General features: G+C 37.4%; 1 protein-coding gene across 2 annotated transcripts in view; it reads right to left on the bottom strand.

Moving 5' to 3' along the window:
• Nucleotides 1–19,571, bottom strand: part of PRKDC (protein kinase, DNA-activated, catalytic subunit) — an 82,622-nt gene that overhangs the window by 47,528 nt on the left and 15,523 nt on the right. For both annotated transcript variants that reach the window (XM_052704559.1, XM_052704558.1), the window contains exons 23-40: nucleotides 18,768–18,858; nucleotides 17,669–17,832; nucleotides 16,876–17,028; nucleotides 15,500–15,607; nucleotides 14,437–14,663; nucleotides 13,968–14,062; nucleotides 12,939–13,038; nucleotides 11,859–11,992; nucleotides 10,191–10,445; nucleotides 8,862–9,088; nucleotides 7,789–7,997; nucleotides 7,518–7,650; nucleotides 6,085–6,243; nucleotides 5,497–5,700; nucleotides 4,006–4,191; nucleotides 2,904–3,008; nucleotides 796–963; nucleotides 336–463 (exon numbers count right to left, since the gene is read on the bottom strand). In XM_052704559.1, the coding sequence (XP_052560519.1) occupies nucleotides 336–463; nucleotides 796–963; nucleotides 2,904–3,008; nucleotides 4,006–4,191; nucleotides 5,497–5,700; nucleotides 6,085–6,243; nucleotides 7,518–7,650; nucleotides 7,789–7,997; nucleotides 8,862–9,088; nucleotides 10,191–10,445; nucleotides 11,859–11,992; nucleotides 12,939–13,038; nucleotides 13,968–14,062; nucleotides 14,437–14,663; nucleotides 15,500–15,607; nucleotides 16,876–17,028; nucleotides 17,669–17,832; nucleotides 18,768–18,858 (2,846 nt within the window). The remainder of the gene's footprint in view (nucleotides 1–335; nucleotides 464–795; nucleotides 964–2,903; nucleotides 3,009–4,005; nucleotides 4,192–5,496; nucleotides 5,701–6,084; nucleotides 6,244–7,517; nucleotides 7,651–7,788; nucleotides 7,998–8,861; nucleotides 9,089–10,190; nucleotides 10,446–11,858; nucleotides 11,993–12,938; nucleotides 13,039–13,967; nucleotides 14,063–14,436; nucleotides 14,664–15,499; nucleotides 15,608–16,875; nucleotides 17,029–17,668; nucleotides 17,833–18,767; nucleotides 18,859–19,571) is intronic.

Genomic DNA, 19,571 nt, shown 5'->3' on the forward strand with positions numbered 1-19,571 from the left:
GTTATTTACTTATGCGAGCACTGCGGTTACACAGTGATAGCAAAAATAGGTATTGCACACAACTACTACCTTCAAAGTGCATTGTGCATTCTGCCAGAATGAGCCACTTTACAGAAGACTTTACAGAATTTGTCCAGAAATTGGCAGTGTCATCTGTAAGTTGGTGCCACTTCAGAAATATTTTGGAATAGTGAAGACAAAGTAACTACATGACTTAAACATATTATATAAAATGTTATGATGTTAACTATCACTGTAATATGGACAAGACGGACATTTAAATCATAAAAAGAATCACTAAGACCAAGAGCAAAATGCAATGGACCAAAATTTACCTTTTGGAAATTCTTTTGAAGCTGGCTTGAAATAAGTCCTCCATAGAATGTCTATGGTCCCTACAGAGGACTTCTGTCATCAACTGCAACAACACTGGACTCTGAGACAACTCTAAAGCATCTAAGAACTGCAAAAAGATACAACACAAAGTAAGGAGTCACATGGAATCAAGTCAGTTCCATTTAACTTTTCCATATCGATCAGAAGCAGATACTCAAGATACGCATATGTAATCTGCACATGTAAATTCTACAACTGAATAAAAATTTAACTAAGAACTAATAGCAGATTTCCTTAAGGGAACTGAGCTTATCTTTCTAATTCCAGACTCTGTGATATTTAAGTACACACCTACCTCTGCTATATATACACATATGCACACACCCCATGTGATATACAGATATCTGTTTCAAGGTACAGTTCAACTAGGGTTCATAATCATTTCTGAAAGACACTAACCTTCTTAGTGCAGTCCACATAGTTATTGTGCTTCAAGGTTCCTTTGGGAAACTCATCTGAACTCATAGGAAAATTGAAAGCTACAAGTTGGTCAAGAGCATTCTTAAGTTCATTAAGTTTTTCTCCAGACAAATTAGTGAAGAATGGAAGAATTATCACTGCCTGGCCCTGAAAGAAAGATAAAAAAGCTTTAAAGGAAAATAAAATTATTCACTAATTACAAAGCATTTAAGGATTACAAAACAATCAGCAGTGGTTATGCTTACTGATTCAAAGTCTCAGAGAATTGAAAGATGCATCATGTAGCTGCTCTTCTTTAGGGTATTTCAGAAAACATCTTTGAAAACATCTTTGATCAATACTGAGTGGGAGTTAAAAGCTAATTAACATTTCCTGCCCAACACTGCCATATAGTAGACTTCTGTGATAGTGGATGCTCACTTAAGAAAAAAAAAGAAGCCATTGCTTTTATGCATCACCTAGAAGCTAAAGCAAGGTATATTTTGAATGCACAGTGAAGTTCAAAACTATCCACCAAAAAGATGGACTGACAGAGCAGCAACCATGCAAAACTATTTTTTAAAGTACAAAACTTATAGTCTTCTGGTCTGAAACATCCACACAGCAACGTGCCCTTGTGACCAAGGCCAATGGTATCCTGGGATGCAAAGAGAGCATGGCCAACAGGTCAAGGGAGGACATCCTACCCCCCTCTACCATCCCCTGGTGAGGCCACATCTGGAATACTGTGTCCAATTCTGGGCTCCCCAATTCAAAAAAGACAAGGAACTCCTAGAAAAAGTCCAGCAGAGAGCCACAAAGATGATTAGGTGCCTGGAGCTTCTCATGTAGGAGGAAAGTCTGAGTAACCTGGGACTTATGGCTTCAAGCTGCACCAGGGGAGATTCAGGCTGGACATTAAGAATTACTACTAGTCAGGCACTTGAATGGGCTGCCCAGTGAGGTGTTGGAGTCACCAATCCTGGTGTTCAAGGAACGTGTGGACATTATGTTGAGGGACATGGTTTATTGAAAACTGTTGGAGATGGGTGGATGGTTGGACTGGGTGATCCTGTGGGTCATTTCCAGCCTTGGCGATTCTATGATTCCATGACTCTTCAGTCTGGAAAACAGAAGGCTAAGAGACCATCTCATAACTGTTTATAAATATCTGAAGTGTGGGAAGACTCTTTTCAGTGGCAAGCAGTAATAAGAACAAGGGGTAAGGGGACAAAACTGGAGCACAGGAAGTTCTATACTAACACAAGGAAGAGCTTCTTTATAGCAAGACTGATGGAACACTGGAACAGACTGCCTGGAGGCTTTGTGAAGTCTCCTTCTCTGCAGCTATTCAAGACTCGCCTGGATGCCTATGTTTGACTTACAGCAGGGAACCTGCTTTAGGAGGGGGTTGGACTCAAAGAACTGGAACAGGCACCAGAATGGCTGCCCAGGGAGGTGGTGGAGTCACCATCCCTGGCAGTGTTCAAGAGGTGTCTGAATGAGGAGCTGTGAGATATGGTTTAGTGCTTCTGGTAGCAGTGGTAATGAGAAGACAGTGGACTAGATGATCTTACAGGTTGTTTCCAACCTTGTGATTCTATGATTCTATGCACTCTAAAGATCCCTTCCAACTCCTACAATTCTGTGATTCCGTGTGATTACTTCATCCTGTAACTTCTACTTTCAGTATGCAGTGCTCTGTCTCCCTCTCTTGACCAAATCACATATAGCAGTTACTGGTCTGATACAGAGATGGACCTCATTGCTTATTTATAATTTCACATTTAGAAAGTGCCAGTCCATGCTCAAAGCCTGATTAAAAAAATGACACTTTAGAGTTATAAACTATTTGCAACTGACAGTAAATTTTTCATAGAAAAAAAAAAAAAAAGTTACACCCAAAACAAAAGCACAGCATCTGTGACATTTCTTTCTGACTAAAATACAATTATTCACAATTTTTAGGAAGCTGAATAGGGAAATAAAAAAAAATGGAAGTAATGTCCATCTGCAAACTAAGGTAAAAATTCAACTCTAACAACTTTATCAACCTCTAACATTCTAATCTGGAGAGATCAGGGAAGATACTTAAGTGAGCAACTTACCTTCAGATTTAAGCCTAAATTCTGATCAGTAAGTAGACTGGTATAAGTATCAAAAACAGCTGTAAATGCTTCATGACTGGTATTGAAAGAAACTGAAGAGTCTATCTGGAACGAAAGAGAAGTTAAAAATAAAGATTTGTTTCTGAACTAGTCAGAAAATCCTTATGATAGTGAACAGTAAAAGCAACCCATGTGCTGTAGAATTATGTTTCCAAAAATCTACTGAATGAACAGAAAGTATATGTATTGCGATTCTGGTTTTAGAAGGACTATCAATAAGAATTCTAAAAGCACCTATGCTATACAAACAAGCTTACATGCTGGATATTTTCCAGTTCAAAAATAAACCAAGCTACATCTCAAAGCTAGATTTCCCTGTTAGTCACTTTACTAGCAATGAATACAGCAGTACAATTCACAATACGTGCCCCAAAGCATACCTTCAAAAAGATTCAAGTTGAAAATAATGACATTCATAATTTCGAATGTCCTCAAGTAAGTGAATATTTGTGTGCTTAAACACAGATACTTTTACAAGTTCCTAAAAAGAATGGGCTAAGTAGGTAAATTCTGTCTTCACAATAGAAAAAAAAAAAAAATTAAAAAAAAAAAAAAAAAAAAAATCAACAAAACCAACACTAAGCAAAACCCCAATGTAACCAAAGTTAGAGGCCCTAAGAATCAAAACCTTTCTGCACAATATTGATTTAGGCTGCTTTGTTGTGACTTTCTAGATGCCAGCAAGGAAGAAGGAATGGTACCAGAGGCTGTTCATTTTCTAAGTTTCTCTCCATGCTTGTGTCAATTCTCCAGAAGGCAGAAAAGCAGAAAAACACGTGAGCAGCTAAAATAAGAAAGCTGGCAGGGAGAAGAGCAAAATCCAGTAATTTCTGCCTGTCCAAATATTTTTTGTACTTTGCAAAAAAAAAAAAAAAACAAAACAAAACAAAACACAAACACCGATTAAGCAGACTGTCATTACTCAGCTTTTTTTTCCTTCTTTTTTTTCCCCCCAGATACAAGAGAAACAAAGAAAACCATTCCTGTAAGCTATATTCTACAGATTAGAAAAGTTACCTGGGCATTATAAAACAATGCATACCTGGAGAACTTTTGTCAGCAGAGTCAAGACTGCCATTTTGGTCTCAGGAGATGAACCTTTGGCCCACCAACTGTCAAGCCTCTTCCAGTTTCTCAGTACTGCTGTGACCAGTTTTACTCCTTGCTGCTTGCGTACGGTACGCTCCCTAAAACTCTGATCTAACATGCCATTCAAAATGCTTCCAACCTGAAAAGAAAAGCAACAGAGATTCTTGCCGTCCAAGCAACATGATGATACTATCTCCTAACTGGTATGGTCAGTCATGGGGAAGAACAAAAAACCAAATCACAGATTCAGGAGAAAGTCAACCAAAAAGTGCTCATTCAGGGAAGACGATGAATATCCTGTCAGCTTCAGACAGATCTGTTTGTCTGAGTTACCATCTGTCCTAAAAGCATCGAAATTAGAAGCACCCCCCTAATTTGACTTTGTGAAAAAGCTGAAGATGGGATCTAAAATTAGAAAATCTTAATTCTATTCCAAATCCTTAATTAAAACTACACTTAACAGAAAGTAAGAAAGTGAAGGAACTTTCAAATTAAGTCAGCTAACACATCAGGGGAGGATTTTCAATTTACTGCATCACACAGCAATGCTAGATTTAAATCTCAACAGGATACAGGAGTCACTGTGTAGGTATTTAGAAGCACCTACTTTTCAAAAAGAGACACCTACCATACTCCTTCCTGTTTAAATCAAACATCAATACATTTTGTGTGAATACAGAGAAACAAACAACCCAGAGTAACTCTGAGGATCAATATTTGAAAATACAAGTTAGCACGGAACTGAGAAATAGGAGAGTCACATATATAACTTACTTGCATAAACTCTGAAAACAGAAATAAAACTTCAAACAAGTTATGAACAAGAACATTTCAATCCTCTTCCTTTAACAGTTTAAGATGTGACAAATTACTACTTATCACCAACCTGAAGCCTGAATTCTGCATTTTCCTCTATATTAGTTAGCAATTCAACTGCATTATTGTCATCAGGATTGTGATTTCAGTGAATTTGTATGGGTACATTAAATACATATTTTTTTTTTCCTTACCAAACTAAACAATCACATAAAACTGAATAAATGCCTTAATCAAAGGACTGTATTACTCATTAATCTTTCACAATGCAGCCCTTTACATAGTGCACAAAAATGGGAACGATCAGACTTGCTTTGAAAGGATATTCTTCAGATGAAGTACTAGGCAAAATCCCTGAAATTCATAGAGTTCAGAGTAATTAACAGGCAAGCACTTTCCACTCAAATCAGGTTACCAAGGACCATGAAGTCAGTGCCAACAGGCTGTAACCCAAAACAAAACAAAGCAAAGAAAAAAAAAAAACACAAAATAAACCACTAAAAAGCCCTATCAATACCATGCTTCCCAAGTGCAACTGAAGACACTCAGTTACATCCAACCATAACAAAGAAGCGTTACTTCTTATTTAAAAGGACAAATTCATATGGAAATGTTAGAAGTTTAATACCATTTGGGGATTGCTGACAGATGATTCCATAAGCTGGATTACTATCACATCCAGATTTTTTAGCAGCTGCTGATTAATGGTGTCTGAGAACAGGCTGTAGAAATACTGTCCATGAGAAAAATTGACAAAGTTTCTCTCTGAGGCTTCAGATAATGGCACAGATAACACCACCGAGTTCAACAGCAGACTTACTAGTTCCTCACACTGTAAAATGTAAGACAGCACCAGAGTTATCTCAAATGTATTAAGTTTCACAAATTTCCTGGGAAAAAAAAAAACCAACAAAAACGCCCCCCAAAAAAACAACCAAAACCAACCACACTGCCTTTTTTAAAAAAGCTCCCATCTCAAATGGTTTCATGTTACCATGAAATACAGTAATAAAGCATAAACAAAATACTGAAATGCTTGCTACTTGAAATTTCCCTTTGTCCCTTGATTAAGCCAGAGAGCATTTGCAGCTTCTCTGTAGGAGTATGAATAAAGCTTTGTTTACCTAAAATATATATATTCTGATTATTCTACAGGATAGTTCCTGAAAATAGAAAGTTGGGGATTAAGTATTCAGATTGGAGAACCACATCCTACCTGGTCATCAATGGCAAAGGCAAGCTGCAGGAGTCTATCAGCTAATCGCTTACTGCTGATGTCTACTGCTGGAAGAGAGCTCCTTTCACTCCCAGGTGCAATGCCTTTATAAACAACTGAAAGAAGCTTAGAGGCAATTGAGGGATGAGGCCTTTCACCCTATAGGAAAAAAAAAGTGCCAATGAATATAAGCTGAAAAAATAACACAAAGACTTTTTAATTTATCTGTCTAGGTAACAGAAACACAAATTCCAAGCCAATTTCACTGGAACAGGCTGCCCAGGGAGGTGGTGGAGTCTCCTTCTCTGGAGATGTTCAAGACCTGCCTGGATGCCTACCTGTGCGACCTGCTGTAGGGAACCTGCTTTGGCAGGGGGGTTGGACTCGATGATCTCTGGAGGTCCCTTCCAACCCCTACAATTCTGTGATTTCTCATAAAGCAATGCAAATACATACAAGACTCCTCTCTAATTGAACAGCAAAGCTTTTAATCAAATTGTGCAGTGCATAAGGTTCGAAACAATTTTTGAAACATTTCCAAATGATTCAGATCTGAAAAAAATCTGGGAGAGAAGAACAATACTGCAGGAACAAAATAAAAAGCTCAATGAAAATGGGTGAGCTTTAGGAGGTAAGCCACGCAGTTCCTTGAGAACTGCTGTGCTATAATCTCAATTCTAGATTCTCAGACATAAAAGATGGATGGCAAGTACACACAGAAATGAAATGGCTTTGTTACTTGCCAAATGTAGCCACATGCGTAGCAGCTGACAAATTCTTTCAGTCCTTATGCCTCCTGCTTAATGTTTTCTTTAAATTGCCCAAATTGTTTGACTACAATCAGAAACTTATTAGAAATAATAATTCTGAGCAATATAACCTCCACCCTCATCCCTAACTGCTCTCTATCCTGTTTTCCTGCAACTCAGACCCACTGCATTGCTTCTGATCAGCCAATGGACATTCCTGTCCTTGGAAAAAAGTTCACCCTTTCCAGTGTTCCAGAGACTTGGTGCAACATTTCTTCACAGCACAAACGGTCTTACACAAAACAAGATACTGCTTTTTGGATTGCAGAATTGCTATTTAAAAACATGTCTCAGGATTTTTGAGGATCAAAGAAAATGTGCTCCTACAAAGCTCAATGAAAACAAAAATTTGGGGTAGATTCTAGTTGCCTCCAGGCCCTAGAAACTAGAGGAAGACAGACATGATGACAAAGACTGTTCACACCTCAATATTATGCCACCCAGATTTGTAGAATAGGCATAAAGCATTTATTTCTGGTCCCATTCAACATCAGCTTTTCACTGTTGATCTCATTTCACATAAATTTACCCAATCCATTCTCAGTTTTCATATTACACTTTTACATGTGTAAAGCTTTTATCTTTATAAAAATATTCAGAATTAATTTCTGGATAAACAGTTACCTGATTGTGAAGAACAGAATGAAGCAGACCAGATTTCTGGAGTTGCTTGCAGGCAGAAAGAACAGCACTAAACCTAACTTGATCAAAACGCTCATCTGAATTAAACAGATCAACAGAAAAAAGGTCCTCAAAGCTAATAAGAAAAGAGAAGCAATCATGTTAGAGTGGTGGAGATACCTATTTGCAACTGTACAGAATATCATTTATTTCGCACTTCTCGTTTCAATTTCATTTGTTCTGAGCATTTGCTTACTAAAAAGCTCCTACTTACCTCTGTGGGGTGATTCTTTTTCTTAAATATAATTGCAAATTTTCTTTATAGGGAGATTTCATCAAAGCTTTCAAGAGCCTCACTGATATATCTGGGAGATTTTTCATGACTTGTACATCAGCTGTATTAAATCCTATACGTGATGGATCACACACTGTCATCACCAGAAGCTCTACAAAGTTTGCATTAAGCAATTCCTTCTCAAGTAGCTAGAAAGAATAAAACATTAAAAGAAAATTTAAGGAATCCTAAAAGCATTCGGAACTATTTTACTCTTCATTACTTAGCATTGCTCCCTTTAGCTAGAAGGAAACATAACATGCAACATTAACTATTGTAGTGAAATGGCATTATCTTTCTCCGATTAAATATCTGGATTTCAATGAATTGTACTAATGCAAAGAAATAAAGTATCTATAAAAATACATAGGATGTATGCTATCAAATTGGAATTGAAATCTTTTTATATCCACATAGGCCTATTTCAGTCTTGATCATACATCTGTAATCACCTGGAAATCCAGATGTACATCCGTGCGCACACCATTAAACATTTGCTTAAAACAAAAGACAGTCTCAGAACTATATCTGGCACTGTATATTTCACAAATACTATATTCTATAGCTTTAATTATGGTTTGCATTACATCCAAGCTAGGCAAGTTAAGAGATCTGAACATTTTTTTCTGAATTCAAGAAAAAATTTGCCACAATGTCACTTTTTGATTTAAGTAACTATTGCCTTGACAAACTTAAGGCAATTAGGACTCCTGAAAAAATATTCATTGCAAGTACTCTATGCAGAACAATCTCACAGTCAATTTCTTTACTGAAATATATAGGAAATATTCACCCCTCTATTCAAAACTATGTCAACCACTAAAATTGATCTTTGCAGCATATTTTCTCTCTTACATGCAAAGATTGTAACAGCTGGTGATGCTTAGTTACCAATCTGAAACAAAGCACCACTAAGGATAAGATATCCAGCAAATTAACCCCACTGTGAAAAAAATCAATCTAATTGCATATACAATTTGTATCTTTTACTCACTACAGATTTCACTGCCTACCTTCCAGAAATCCTGCTGGCATGTTTCCAGGATCATGGCGACAAACTCCATGATTCTCACGATAATTGTACACTTACTGTAATTATACACTTCTTTCTCTTGAGGACTGAATATGTTGCCTCTTGATCTGCAATCAAAGCACCGCTCTGCTGCATGAATATCATGCAAGGCAATAGTTTCAAGGAAGAAATCCACTGCTTCCAAGAATGAGGACCTGTCATTTACACCTATGGTGAATCACAGTAAGCAGAAGTGATATAGCAGCTCACAACTTTTCTATATATTGTTTTATATAAGGAAGAAAACAGTTGTGTTGAGATAATGAACAGAAAAACTACAGCGTCTCACATGAGTACTTCCTGAAAGCTGTATGTAATTTGCAAATATTAACATTCTAGTCAGTAAAGAGTAGCTTTCTAATTACTGATCATTATAAGCATGTAATTATCAATGATCATTCAGGCACATGTAATAAGGCTGAAAGTTTCAAATCTATAGTTTTGAATAGCTTGGCTGTATACTAACTGCATCTCTATGGGAACTGCTGAGTCACAGCCTGAACCTCTGATCACCTGAGGCGAGCCATGAGTCAGCCAGAGGAGCACAGGTGAAGGCAATTCAGCTCTGCTGCCTGAAGGGATGGAGCCTGGCTCCACCCCTGCTAGACCTATTTAAAAGCTGGTTACCAGTAGGGAAGGATCTCATCTGGAGATCCCTTCTTCTGGTGCTTTCTGTAGGTAAGCCTTCCATTTATTCTCCTTATTATCCTAGTCTATTTTGCTTAACTCTCTTGTGATTGTAACATCTTAATATCCATTGATTATACAGCATCTAATAAAGATCTTATAATATTGTTTTAATAAAGACAGAGATGACACAGGCAGACTACCTACTATATGCGGGAGACTTTTATGCAACTGTGTTGTCAGTGATGAAAAGTATTTTGGTCAGAAGTGAAGGAAACATTAAGAAAACCTCTTGGTTAAGACTCAGTGTTTACATAAGGTATTACAATCAAATGCAAAGCAGTTCAAGCTGAAGCATCAGAAATTGACTTAAAGGCTTGAAACAAAAAGGGGACTTCTTTCATCGCTCCCTCCAGAAAGTTAAAGTTACAGCATTAACAAAATACTTCATAAGAAAACAAACAAATGAAAAAAAAAACAACAAACAAAGAACACAACTGTCAGTGAGATCTTTGAGATAGTCTGTAAAAGTCAGTAATTCCATATTTGAGACAAAGGCTTCAAGTCTGAGGTAGGAACTCCTCCTGGAGCTACTCCTCTGTAACAGGCATGACTCACCATAATGCAACTGTTAATCACTCACCCAGTATTTCATGAGGCTTGATCATTCGCAGCTCAAAGAAAGTATTGTAGCAGTCCAGTGCTGCTAAGAACATGTCCATCCACCGCATGACAGTTGGTAAACTAAAGGGCTCCTGCATATTACGGAGTGTTGGCTGAGAAAGAATCCCAGATGGGCTTTTGGCATCACTGCCACCTCCTTCAAATTTGTTAATAAGGAAAGAAACGTCTTTCTTTTTTAAAACATCAGCCAGCCAAGAAGATGGAGAATTGTTTCCTGATAGAAGTAAAAAACACATTTGAATTCTATAGGAAAATAACTCATTTCCAAGTAACAAGGAATTGCAGGCAAATGGACTATCACAGTCAAATTTTGTGTTTTCATTTGGATCTTCTAGTATAGAAGTTATCATACCACTGAAGTTAACCACCAGGAAGAGGCTAATCTACAAGCTGCTCCCACTATTTCCCAGTCAGCAAATGCTGCCTTCAAGCAATACACAACAGTAGCCCCAGGCCCAGAAGTTCTTTTTCCTGACCAGAAGGAAGTCTTCAATAAATGTCTCTTCCATGCCCACAGCCCCAACCCAAAACCTGTGGTTCTCACATTTGCTTTCAACATTAGCACCTAAATAGCAGTAAGGAGACATTTACTTCAAAAGTATTTTTTCTAAGAATATATTGCCCAGAAAACGTATAGAAAAGAAATGCACAGCATTCAGAAAGCAAGGATCACAGAATCCTAGAATCATCTGAATTGAAAGGAACCTTGAAAGGTCATTTAGTCCAAATGCCCTGCAATGAACAGGAATACCTACAACTAGATCAGATTGTTCATAGCCCCGTCCAGTCTGGCCTTGAGTGTCTCCAAGAGAGGCTTCCAGCCCCTCTCTCAGCAACCTGTGCCAGTGCCTCACCACCCTTATTGTAAAAAAACCTTTCTTTCTTACATCCAGTCTAAATCACCCCTCTTTTAGTTTGAAACCATTTCCCCTTGTCCTATCACAACAGATCCTGCTAAAGTGTATCCCTTTCCTTCTTACAGCTCCCCCTTTAGATACTGAAAAGGCTGCTCTCAGGTCTTCCCAGATCCTTCTCATCTCCAGGTTGAACAGCCTCAGCTCTCTCAGCCTGTCAACATAGGAAAGGTGTTTCATTCCTTGCATGTTTGTGTGGCCTTGCTCTGGATGTGCTCCAACAGGTTTATGACTCTCCTGTACCGAGGACTCTACATCTGGACTCCAGGTGAGGTCACACTAGCTCAGAAGAGAGGGGCAGGATCACCTCCCTCACCCTGCTGACCACACTTCTTTTGATACAGACCAGTATATATAGTTTTCTGGGCTGCAAGGCTGCACACTGCTGTCTCAGGTCCACTTTACCATCCACCAGTACTCCCAAGTCCTTCTCAGCAGGGCTGTGTTCCATCCTTACATCCCCCAGCTTGTACTGATAGTGAGGGTTGCAATGACCCAGGTGCAAGACTCTGCACTTAGATTTGTTGAACCTCACAAGGTTCACCTGGACCCACTGCTCAAGCCTGTCTACATCTCTCTGGATGGCATTCCTTCCCTCTGGAGTATCAACCAGACCACACAGCTTATTGTCATCAGCAAACTCTGCTGAGGGTGCATTCAACCCCAGTGTCAATGTCACTGATGAGGTAATAATATAATGCAACTTATAATACCTGGTAATAAAGGAACAAATTCATAAAAGAGCTCCATGGCTTTATGTCGACACTCCGTCTGAGGTCGTCCACATTGCACTAAGAGCCACATGACAACATCCTGAAGGCACACTGACTTAGTAGCTGGAAATCCCCTAAACAAGAGTATTTGGAATTAATAGTATTCATGACATCTAACAAGAAACCGTCATCTTCCAGTTGAAAAATAAATAAATAAATAAAATTAGTGTTTCATGAGCATTATGTACATCCTTTTTATCTGTCTTACCAAACCCACATGCATTATAAGGAAGAGCTCTTCCACAAGCATAGCCTACACTGCTTTTTCTTTTTCCCCACTCTGATTTGAAGTCCTAGAGAGCCATCTTTATATCAACAGTTTAAAAAACAAAACCAGGTCTCTTTCTTTCTTTCTTTCTTATTGTAACAAATGAAGACAAAAGTGATTTAAATTATAACACAAATTTTCCTCTCCGTTCACTACATGTAAGCTCAGACACATCTCAGATTCTACTTGCCAGTTTCTGTAGGCTACAGAACAGTTTGGGTCAAAAAGGACTTCAGGATATTTCTAAGTCCAGCCATCTGCTTAAAAGAGAGTCCACTGTGTAATTACAACATCTACTGTGATACTGAATCCACTCTTGCTTTTTCCACTTTTCTTGTTATGTCTCTATTTGCTATCTATAACATCCTACTGTAGGCAGTCCTACTCCTGCTAATACTTACAGCAATAATAAAAGTTTTAGAAGAACTTTCCTCCACTACCAACATTATTTTGAACATAACTGTGTGAGAAACATGCTTTTCTTCTCTTTTCTTCCATCCATTCAAAACAAAAGGAAGCTATCCGTTCTGAGCTCACCACACCAGATGAAAGAATGACTATTATGATCCTCTAAGATCACATCAAGCGTTTCCCTCCAGTATTTCAACAGACGTATTAGCAGAGAAGAGAATTTCTCCTCCGACACTGTGAGAATATACGTCCACTAGTGGCAGTCACAGGAGGAATTCCCTATCCAGAATCACTGTTCAAGAGGTGTATTATTCAAAAAACAAGAGTGTCAAACTGCTAACCGTGGCACCCGCCGTTTTCCTTCCTTGTTCAGAGCAGGTGCTTTATGCTTGATTATGCGCTTCAGGTGATTAATAGCATCACAACATTGTTGGGTGGTCCCTGTTAGAAGGAAAGAATATGCATATATGCATCTATAAATAATACCTCCATTAATTTAACACATTTATCACCACAGAAATAGTGCAAGAGGCTGACACACACAGGATGTTTGTTACCTACACCATTCTCTGCTACAACAATTTTTGCAAGGTTGAAGGACAGGACCACGAAACAGCAGAGTGGCCTCTGCTATAAAAACATATATTCTTCTTTTTGCTCTTACACTTAAACAGTAAACTGTTTCCACAAAATATTTATTTGGGGGCTATTTCTGTGATATCCCCACCTGTTTCTCTGAAAGAAATAAAGCTTTGTAACATGAAATTTCAGCTGTTTTAATTATTATTAATTGATGAAAGCCAGAGCATGAGGAAAAAGAAAAGCAGATTTACTGGATACTGAAGAATTGTATGTATTGTGGAGGCGGTGACAGAATCTTCATGCATGCTGTCTTACAGAATAATCACACAGCAACCAAGAATAACAGAATGATAAAAAATATTCCATAGAATATAGAGAAATTGCCACTTTTTGAGAACTGTGTTTGTCTTTAAAGAACAGACTTCTAAATTCTTATCAAGCTACATTTTCACATCATGCAACTATAAAATTAGATCTCACATCATAAATACTATCAGTATTTAATTACTGTTACTATAAAGGTGTATATCATAGCAAACATGAAAAATGTTCTTTTAATTAAGCATAAAAAGAAATCTTCCACATTTACCTGTTGCAAGGAGTTGACATAAACAGTTTTTAACTAGATATCAAATTAGCTCTCTACCATAAGAAACTGTTGCAAAGTAGGCACGTTCCCTTCTCCCACAGTTAATTCATGGCTTTCTTTATTTTTTTTTTTCTTTTTCTTTTTTTAAATAAAAATTGAACTGGAACACGTTTGTTAGTTGTAGCTAATTATAGCTTACCCAATGATTTCTCATCTGTATGGGTTAAAGCCAGACTTTCCATAAATACCACCAATGCTTCAAACACGAACTGTTCCACTAGAGAATTCTCTTCCCTTTAAAATCAGAAATAAATGATAGGAAACTTGAGTAGAAGCACTGATTACAAAATTATAATTAAAAACAAATTAAAATGCTGCAGAAATAAACTGCACAAGACACCTACATAAAAAAATACACCAAAACCATCTATAAGAGTGGCAGTGAAGACTTACTGAGTGCTTTTAAAAGACAAATAACTCACCATAAATCTGTGATAAAAATTTATAATTAAATCAAAGAATAATCTCAACAACACAGTTTCACAGCTGTTGTATACATGAATAGAATGAGTGTGAGTAGATGACTGTTCGGATCTTACACTGAATTCTTTTCACCTCCTTGACCTTTTAGTTCAAGTTGGTTACAGTACCAAGCTCTGTTTACTCACCTAAATTCTCTGTAGATGCTGTTAAAAGCCAGCGCTGCACCAAGTCTCTTGAAAGCACTGGGATGAAGAGCAAGACTATATAATCTTTTAAAAAGAGACTTGGTGTTTGCAGGGCTTTTCTCCTGCTGTCTCGGTGTTGTCTGCTTAATAGACCACTTCAAAAATTCTCGTACACACTGACCACAGAAATCTCTCAGAGTGCTGTCAACTGGATCCACTATGCCACTCTGAAATTAAGCAAGATAATTTCATTGCAAGAATGGGAAAAAAAAACAAAACAAAAAACCAACCAACAAACCCACAACATTTTTTAGTGCAGTGTTAGAGCAGCTTACAGAATTTTTTCTTTAAGTAGTTTAAAAACGCGCTTAATTTCCCAGAAATAAAGCTTCAGAACTCATATGGTCCAGAGGAAGGACAGCATTTCTAGCCCTCACAGCACTGGATTCAGCCTCAAAGATTTGGGCTTCTCTTCCCATCTCAGTCAGAGCTTCCAAATTGGTTAGGTAGCTGAGGCATTCCATTTTCTGATAAGCCTGTTTTCTCTGCATTAGAGACACTGTGCTAACATTGACTTTCCTCTACAATAAGTACCCTGAAACCTTCAGACCTTCAGGTCAGTGCAAAAATAAATAAATAAATAAATAGATAGATAAATACATAAATAAAATTTAAAGCTTTTTCACCTAGCGAAATCAAAGAAGCATAAAGTAAAATTAAACACACAACACAAGCAACTTTCCTTCAGGCTTAGGGAAAAATGGTATTCTAGTAGTTCCTTGTATACACTGATTATGAAAAGAGCATTTCATTACTCTTACATAGACTATGAAGACACCAGCTGCCTTCTGACAGTGTCAAAGTAACAGAAAAAGTCATCAAAGTCACACTTGAGAATCACAAAATGGTCATAAAATTGATAAATTGTTAACCTTTATTCTGAAAAATAAGCAGCTATTATATCAGTGTATATGCTTCTGCTTCTTTCAGTAGTACAGTGATGCTAGTTAAAAACAAAGTCACCTGGCACAGAAAAAAAGAAATAGGAAGATTTATGACCTACCAAGATAGCTTCCAGAAATGTCACTGTATCTTCACTTTCAAATTTCTTGTTGTTTGTAAACCAGTGAATGAGCTGCATGACTAAAGGCTCATACAACTGTCTCGTTACCTGAAAATACAAAAAGCCAACTACATTTCTAGGATTAACATGTTTCTCCATTATTCTGCTATTCAAAATGTGTAAGAACAAAAAAATACTTTTTCAGAAAGGGTCTGTAAAATGAATAATCTGCTTCATGTAATGTTTTTCTGCATAAAAGGATTAAAAAAAAATAATAATAACAATCAATCTGGTTCGCTGTTTTCTATTTAACTAGTCTCAAAAGATCTCCAAGCTTACTTTCAATAAAAAACTTTGAAGCAGGTACAGAATATTACTAACCACTGACTGATATACTGATATACAGCCAGAGAAACAGGAAAGCTTGCTTTTAAGCTGTACTTTGATCTCATAAAAATTTCTCTCAATCCTAACCCTTTAAATTGTTCTAATTTGATAGATTTCAACAGTTCTACCTTGTAAGTTAACCTGATTAAATAATGCCACACTACAACATGAAGAACCATTCAGTAGATTTGCATGCGCATGGATGTATGCTTGTAATACAATACACAATGACTGTGCATTGGTTTGTACCAACAGATATTATCTATTCCAATTTACATTCAGCCATATGGCAGCAGAAAGGGTTTCACCTAAATGGGTAACATAGTATCCCATACACTGTAACAGAACTCTTTGGTATAAAAATTAAATCCAAATGCCAGGCATTTGGCCCCAGGCAGCAGTACGAAGAGGCACCTATCACCTATAAATTCCGTAGAGCTGAACCTACGTGCCATACAGACTTCTCTTTTGTTTTAGGTAAGGAGGATAAATATCAAGTTGAGATATCTGAATTAAATATTTCTTCCTCAGCTATCAATAATGCAGATAGAATCTCCCAGATGCCATTTTTGAAGACTGTAGCTTTGTGCTCATTCAACAGCAAATGAATCAATTTCTCCCCAGATTAACTTATTACAGAAAAATCCAAAAAACAAATACAGTAATGAAGAACAGTTAATACTACCAACTCTTGGAATTGATCTTGGAATTTCATTCCTAAGACATTCCTATATACGTACACTGCTATCACTCAGGACTGCACTCCATTACTGAAGTATTTGAAAAGGCTCCTATTCCCCTCTACAGAAACCCTGGAAAACTATCCCTAAAGTAGAATTTCAGCTTAAAAACATGCACTATAATTGAAATTAAAAAGGTCATGTGTAGGATTACTCTCCGAGAATAACTTGCAAACAAATTTATAGATTAATTTCTATGCACATAGGTATTTGAAACAAACTAAAATGCTTAGGAATAATTATTTTTACCTGGTCTACATCACAGGCGAGACGAAGCAGTACTGGAAATATTCGTTTGTATAACTGATACATGGGTGGTGGACCCCGTTGTCTTTCTGGCATCTGAGATGCTTTTCCCAGCATATATGCAACAATGCTATGTAGCAGTTCACATGCTGCAACCTGAAATTGAAAAATCCCTGTGGAAGTAAAGGATGCATAACCAAAGGCAAGACAAAACTGTGGGCAGGAGGAAAAGAGTCAAAAGAAAGGATGTACTTGAGAAAATACTTCTATGTGTGCAAAAGTCACTTTCAGAAAGAGATTGTGTCTATGCAAATGATCTGCACACGCTCTACTTGATCTCACTCCTGATATTTTAGAGTCTCTGTGATGTGCAGTCACTTTCCAAAGGAGAAAATGCATCTCTAGAGAAGTCACCCTCGTTGTGTGTTCGGGGATATCAATATCTCAACCCAGCAGAGAAGCAAGGTATTTACTTCTGTGCTCTGCTGGATTGAGCCCACAAACTCACAAGGAAGACATGGGAAGGACATTAAGCAACAACAAAGATGAGTTATTTTAAAACTTTCATTTTTATCCTAAGTCTAACTCAAAAAGGCACAGTGCTGTCTGACAGCACTTATAGTAACATTCGTTCTTTAGGTTTTAAACAAATCAGAATAATAGTATCATGAATCAGCACAGAAGCAGCACATTTGTACCTCTGAACTGATTAAAACAGGCCTTCCTTAACAAGGAAGGCACTACTTTATGCAGTACTTCTCAGCTAGCATAAACAAAGACACATGGACATCAATACCTTTGTTTGTCTGTCACTTGCAGAAAGAGCCAGGTCAGTCACACGAGGCAGAAACACATCCAAGTAGATGACAGGTTTCATGTCTGCAAATGGCACAGCAAAGCTCAGGTGGTTCTCGGTGTCCCAGGACACACATTTCTTCATCATCTCTTCTGCAGAGGTGGCTAAAGCGTTTGGAAAATATCAGAACAAAAAATAAGCGTTGTGTAATACAGATCAGATAAGCAGATCCAACATAAAGACCCCTTCAGTTGCACAGAGAACAACCACACCTGTGGCTCTGTCCTCCAAGGTACTTCAGGGAAAACTGCCATACTTCCTTCAGACCCTGTACCATCATTAAGGTTGGAAAAGACCTCTAATTTCCTGTAGTCCAACCATCAGCATATCCTCATCATGACCACTAACTGCAGCCCTCAGTGCCACATCCACACGACACCTCCAGGGATTGTGATTCTACCACCTCCCTGGGCAACCTGTTCTAATTTCACCACCACTATTGCTGAAAAGACATTTTTCCTAATATCCAACCTGAACCTCCCCAGTACAACTTAAAGGCCATTACTTCTCATCCTGTCATTTTGCAGAAATAAAATTGTTCTTAAAAGCAGAAAAGACAAATTTAAACATTATAAGTTCTAACACCTGGTTCTGCTAAAAGCATGGTGCACCTTAAACTGACAAGTCAAGAAGTAAACTTACAGTTTTACACAGCTCACAGGTCACAAAAGCGAATTAAGCAAGAATCATAATAAGGAGATGGGAACAAGTGGTTGAGGAATTATAAACCATGAGAGATTTCAAAACAGTTTTACAGCTAGAGAGTGAAGGCAAGGTATGAGTAAATGAAACCATATGCTCATATGTGGGTGATTTTTCTTCCTTTAATGTGAGATTTCCACACAGGTTTTTTGCATTCTGTAAGTTAGTTAATACTCTGTTCTCTTTAACTTCGAAATTCAACAAAAGCAGTTTTGTCAAAATAAATAAATAGTTTTCCTTGAAAAACTCATGCATTCTCAAAATGGTGTTCAGATGTCACTAAACTTAACTTTCAAGAGACAGAGCAGAGGCACATAAATATTTTTAGGTTACCCACCCGTAATTAAGTTGTGGTTGATCTGCCCTCCTAAAGAGCCAAGAAGGCGAGCCACTCTAGTTCTTACTGCTTCCAAGGAGGGATTGTCATCCTGAATAATTCAGAAGATTGATATTAATGAAGGAAGAATTATGTCTATCTACAGATGAATTCGTTGACAGAGTGAATAAAGGATTAATAGCACTTACTAGCGTATGGATAAAGAAGGAACAGTAAAGAAAAGAGAAGGAGCAGCATCAAACAAAAAAAGCACCATTAATTTCAATAAGCAGAAGGAAACACTGGAAAACACCTTCAAGACATTTTGTGGCCTTTCAGTCACACTTCTCAAGAAATGGTTAAAATTTTATCAGCACAGGTAAAATGTAATAATCTAAAGTGATAAGAAATCTGAAGTAAAAATTACACTTTTCACTTTAACCCAAGTTCCTAAAATGTACGTTTTTAACAGCCTGTGTGGGATATAAAATTTATTTATTTTGTTTAAAGACCACTAAGTTGGAAAGAGTTACATAATACATGTAGAAGCAATTATTTGTTTCATACCTAAAGGAGTATTTATTCCAAGTAAGTTTGCACCTGGCATATACAAATAAGACTACACTTTTTTGGAGCTACTTCAGAAGACACTGGTCAAAATGACTGGTATGTTTGACTTCTAAGACTGAACCTGTCCACAAGGTAATAACAACAGAAATTTACACATTCAAATAGCAAGTCTGCACAAACAGCATTTTGTGCGTGAAAACTGGTATCTGATGTGTATGCAGTTAAACTGTTAAGTCAGAATCAATACCAGACTAA

This window comes from Tympanuchus pallidicinctus, unplaced genomic scaffold, assembly GCF_026119805.1.
Source record: "Tympanuchus pallidicinctus isolate F22 unplaced genomic scaffold, pur_lepc_1.0 scaffold5, whole genome shotgun sequence".
Taxonomy (NCBI): domain Eukaryota; kingdom Metazoa; phylum Chordata; class Aves; order Galliformes; family Phasianidae; genus Tympanuchus; species Tympanuchus pallidicinctus.